Below are 5,922 nucleotides of genomic sequence, written 5' to 3' on the forward strand. Positions count from 1 at the left end.
GCCATTGAACAAATGAAGTTTTGTGAAGAATTGGAGGTCTGATTGTTGACATTAATGGATCAATGTTGATTGTTGTCATTGAAATGAATGAACAATGAATTGGAGTTAAAATTTGTTGGTTTTGGATTTTGGAAGACAAAACGATCTAAAAGAGATCGTCTTGATGAAAGGAAGCTAGGACAAGATTTGAAAAAAAATTCTAAGTATGGAAGGCAGGAAGGTAAGACGGTCTTGAAAGAGATCGTCTTAGACAAGAAAATAAGACGGTCTTAAAAAGATCGTCTTAGAACACTTTGAGTAAAAATATTCTAAGTATCGAAAATTTTGGAATTTTGGACAGAATTTGGTTATGGATTCAGGAAAGTTGAGCAAAACCAATCTCAAAGAGATCAGTTACCCAGGAAGTGTGTGATTCCCAATCACAACAACTTCAAAACAACAAATCACAACACACAGTTCACACGGAACCAACAGATGCTAGGACGATCTTGATGAGATCGTCTTAACACCTCAAGCCAAAATATCACTAGGACGATCTTGAGAAGATCGTCTTAGACACAATGAATCAAAACGATCTAAATTAAGATCGTTTCAGGGTATTTTTCTCAGGAACACAGAAAACTACAAAATAGTCGTGCAGAATCACTAAAATTCCAATTTTCTCTCTTGTTTGTGAGAGTTAGAACTTGATTCAAAAGCGAAAATGCTCAGAATCTAATCGCGCACAACCCTAGAAACAAATTTATAGCTCAAATCAACTCAAATTCAAACCCAAACTTTTGGCGGTTTTTCCACAATTTCATAATTTGATGAATATGTTGAATTGGATAATGAAATTTAACAGGATGTTTTCTGAGGTGATTTAGAATGGAATTGTGAACAAAAACAGAAGAATTGAGTGGAAATTGGTGTAGAATTGATGAAACACAAAGACGAAAGTTTTGAACACGAAATTTGAATAATTGAACAAAATCAACACGATTCTGTGTAGTATTTGATCTGGATCTTCAACAGATTGTTGTTTTGCTCTGATACCAAATGATAAATGTAGAAAAGTTCGTGTTACGGTGCGGAAGTTAGGTGTTCATCAATGGAGGTTAGTGTGTGTTTGTGTGTGTTCTTGAGAGAGAAAGATGTGTGTGTGTTTTGATTCAATCCGTGAAATGTTAAGTGTTTCTTGCAAGTTACAAGTAATAAGGATTGAGGGGTTTATATATTACATGGAAAACTTACAAAAGCTCCCCCTCAACCTTATTAAAGTTACATTAAAGTTCATAAACTAATAATACAACAAAGCACTATTTTTTGAATCTCTAACAGTATGTATTCTCATCCAACAAATGAGAAAATGAAGATTCTCTTGAGCGTTTAGCGTTCGCTAAAATTCACCGAGAGGTTTTACACATAGAATAGTATGTGGTTTCCTTTAGATAATTGGGTTTTTATAATCTAGATTGGAAATTGCTTAAATGAAGAGTTTTTTCTTCATGATTTAGCATTTGACTTCCGTAATATCATTCAGATTACCCATTTATCTTGATCTATTTTCAAGAAGGTGTTTGAACTTCCATATTTTTAAAACGTATTTTCTCGTGCCAAAGCGTCTGAGCATGTTAATACATTTTTCTCATCTAGAAAATACGGCTAGACTACTTTCATGTAGCTTTTTACCAATGGGGTATCCCCAGCTATTTATGAAGTTGCTTGATCAAACTTCATTATTTTATAACCTTTGTTGAAAACTAAATGATGCTTTCATCGGTGATAAAGTTAAAACGCATGGTATGATGAACTTTTATCTTTTTGATTGGGTGCTAAATAAGTAGCATCAAGTTTGCACATGATGATTTATTTTTTCTATCCACAATGAGTCATTGCTTCATAATATCATCGACACACTAAGTCTATAGGCAAGTTTAAAAGTGCAATATGCACGCATAAACATTTGGACTTTATATTATATATTTATATACCCACATACTTGCAACAACACTATATCAATGCAAAACTAATGCTGACAACACTATGCTAGAGAATTAATCCGAGTCGTTGATCAAAATATATTAGAAGTATAAAAATATACGGAGTACCAAAACAATAATGCTAATGTACTCGGTCAAAAGCAAAATTTGATAAAAGAATAGTACCTGTATAGTAGGCCTTGATCCATAATCACACTTTTTCATAGATACTTGCACTGTGTAGCTACACTTATATAATTTAATAAGAGGGAAAACCTTATCTTTTTTAAAAAGCATTGACCTAGCTGTTTTCGCCTTGGGAGCCGTTTTAGGCTCAACAGGTTTTGGCTTTTGTAGCAAGCTTAGCCTTGGTGACTGATTTCGTCGTAATATAAGGCTAACTTTATAAACCTTTGGATCTTTTGTAGCAGGCACGCTTAACATGGATTGTGTTACATGGCCATATTTGTAAGAGGTGGATGTAAATACGAATCTCCCTTTCCTACTAAAGGAGCTTAGGTAATTGCATCACTTAATCCTTATGTGTCAATTGCTTAAGCCACTTTCACTAGATGATTATACACATCTTATACACCTAATGGCTTATGTCACAATGTGTTTAGTGTATAAAATTTCATATGTATATGTATATGGTCAATGTAGGACGCGTTTATCTATATATATAGGTGTAAGACTTGACTTTTATGTGTGTATATGTAGTTTCCTAGGGAGATATTTGCAGGGAAATTGTAGTTAGTTGGAGGGTTATGTGTGTGAGAGTTTAATGAATTTTGGAGGGAAAGCCGAAAGCAAATAATACAGGGAGCATCTTTGCAGGGAAGTACAAGTTCACCACATAAATCACATCCCTAATTAAATGCTTAATGGGATTCAAAATTTGATTTTAATTTTAATTCTCTCACATATAGAGTAAATCTATATATCTATACATATATATTTTGAGCGGGATTATGGTGCATAGGGATAAGGAATGGGATATACATAACCCTAAACTGATTATTCATACCTTATTATCACAACCAAAAATCTGTAAACTCTCTCTTTCTCTCTCTCTCTACTTAATCTGTTTCTCTAAACAATGGCAAATGATAATAATAATAATAATAATAATAATAATAATAATTGTAATCTAAGCTTTGTTGAGCAACTTGATCCTGGGCAATTTTTTTTCGAACACCAAAGTTAGATGTATTAAGAAGTGGAGACAAAGCTATAGGCAAGACTATATCTTCATCGATGAGAAGGTAACTTGATTTGTTCATATAATCTTGGTTGATGTATTCTTGGTTCAATATTCATAAAAATTCATTCTGTATTATGCTTGATTTTAGGGACATCAAATTCAGGCGTGTGTCAGGAATGAATTAATTCCAGACTTTGAAGATCTTATTAAGGAGGATGGTGTTTATGTTCTTCGTAAATTTGGCATGGGTGTTCAGGGTGATTTATATCCTTTTGTAGGTCTAAAGAAGAAGATCAACTTTTATCGTTGTACCTCTGTGACTCCTGTTGAAGCATTCAGTGGTGATCCTTATGGGTTTTACTTCTGGAAGTTTGATGACATTAACAAAGGCAAAGCTGCAGAAGTTAAAACAGTTGGTTAGTGTTACTATTATAGATATTTCCAAATTAATTGTCTATATATATATTGTTAAAGTTGTCATAATATGAACTACATTTCTGTATATATAGATGTTGTGGGTAGGCTTGCTTGGTGTGGTGATTTGGACATATGGACAACTAAAGCTAAAGAGACTAAAAGACTCATATTCGATTTGCAGGACTTGGAGTAAGCTCTTTGATATTATTCTACATATGATTAGTATTTAATGCTACACATGATTAGTATGTATGATGAGTATTTAATGAGTATAGATATGTATGATTAGTATTGAATGAGAAGTGTATTTATTGTCAATAGTATGATTAGTATTGAATGAAATAGATATGTATATGATTAATATTCATAAAAATTTTGGTTCATGTATTTTATGCACCCATCTGCTTATTTTTGAAAAAATGTATATGTGGAGTATCCATATAAAAAACAATTCCTTGCAGAAGGTCTGACCAAAATTTTAGACCATCAATACTGGAGGATTACATATGCATATGATTAGTATTGAATGATATAGATATAGATATGTATGATTACATATGTACTGAATTGTGAAGTGTTTTCTGCATATTAACTCTAATTTTGTGTTGCTTAAATAGGGGTATTGTGCTTAAATGTACTTTTTGGGGTGACTTTGCTGATGAATTTCATAAATATGTGTCTTCTAATACTCAAACTAATGAGATGGTGATTGTCATCCTACAACATGTGAGGGTGAAACTGTGGAATGGTATGTGTACATAAATCATTGTTACTTTTGAAGCCCTGATTTTTTTTTTTTTGTCACTGATTGGTTTTTTGGTAAAATGTATGCAGAAATGCTTGGTGTTCAGAATGATAAGTATCGGAAACCAAACAAGTCCCATCCTCCAAACGCGCAGCATAAACAACATGTCTGTTGCCCCTAATATCAAGCAATTTCATACGAAAAATAGCTTCTTCTGGCAAGACATTGGCTACAAGCTTTGGTATGACCTAAAAAACATTATGAAAATACCATATTATAAAATATAACATACATATATTTTGGTGAAAAACCATATGGTAAGTTTTTTGAAGATAGAAACGACTAACCAGTTGCTTTTCCAAGTGCTTAGCATCTCCACATTTGACCAAAAACTGGAATTCAAATTCAAGCTATGCATACAAATAAAACAAAACACATAAGTTTAGGATATATCTCACTTCTCATCATGTACCTACTCAAACCAAAACAATATAACACTCTAAAACCGCATATTAAAGTATTTAGGCTAAAATCGAAGTACTTTTAAAGAAAACCCTAAATTATATTAAAAATGGAATATAACCATATAAACCCTAAAAAAAACAGATGACCACAAATAGAATAATAGTTAAAATAAGACAATGACAGATATACTTATATATATATAGAGAGAGAGAGAGAGAGAGAGAGTCCTTAAAATGAGAACCTCTAATTTTGTAGGAACTCTGAGAACCATTTAGGACCATTAGATCTAGTTGATCAATGGTGTATAAAATCAGATAGCAGTTTTGTAAATTATCATCCATTAATAAATGGATGAACAATAGAAACGGATGCTAAGGGTATGAGGGTCAATTAGTAAATGCTTTTTAACAGATTAAAAATAATATGTCAATCTATATCTAAACATTAACAAAGAATCCCTACAAATTAGCTCCTCTCATTCTCAAATTCAATTCATCGTATCGTCCTATAAACTTCTGAATCATCCAAAAAAAATAAGTACGATTAATTAAAACCCAAATCAAGAAGAAAAAAAATAAACACAAGACCCATTATCAATCTCCTAGCTAGCATTTGCGAACATGAACTCTAGGTTCCAATGTTTTATACTCGGTGTGTATTGGTGAATAAGAATTCTAGTTTGATCTAATCAATTATGATATTATTGTGTTTGTAGATGTGTGTTTATGTTCACACGTAACCTTTCAGGGGTGAGAACGAGTGATCGTACGTAACAAATGGTTGACATCAGTCGATCAGCCGCTTCAACAATGACTATGCAAGAAGAACCATTGGAGAGAACATGTGTGAACATAAATTGGAATGCGTTTTTATTTAAAAAATTCATATGTGAACAATGCTTTAGCTTTAGGTACTAGTGTTATGGTAATTAATTTATAAATTACTTGATGTCATTGTATAGGTTACACACTATGGTATATTGGTATGATGTCTCCAGTATTTTTAGAGTTTATATATAGTGTTAATATGTGAATGTCAATGCATAATGACACTTGAGATTTTTGAAATAGAGTGGTAGTAATAGTATGTAGGTGAGCAGGTGAACATTCAAGGCTAATGATGAAAACGAA

General features: G+C 32.3%; 1 protein-coding gene across 1 annotated transcript; it reads left to right on the forward strand.

Moving 5' to 3' along the window:
* The first annotated feature begins 205 nt into the window (after positions 1 to 205).
* On the forward strand, positions 206 to 4,508 carry LOC122608961. The gene is made up of 5 exons (XM_043782029.1): positions 206 to 220; positions 3,314 to 3,581; positions 3,675 to 3,771; positions 4,200 to 4,330; positions 4,417 to 4,508. The coding sequence occupies exons 1-5, from the start codon at positions 206 to 208 to the stop codon at positions 4,506 to 4,508; spliced, it is 603 nt and encodes a 200-aa protein (XP_043637964.1).
* Positions 4,509 to 5,922: the final 1,414 nt, after the last annotated feature.

The sequence above is a fragment of the Erigeron canadensis genome, chromosome 7 (assembly GCF_010389155.1).
Source record: "Erigeron canadensis isolate Cc75 chromosome 7, C_canadensis_v1, whole genome shotgun sequence".
In the NCBI taxonomy this organism is placed as follows: domain Eukaryota; kingdom Viridiplantae; phylum Streptophyta; class Magnoliopsida; order Asterales; family Asteraceae; genus Erigeron; species Erigeron canadensis.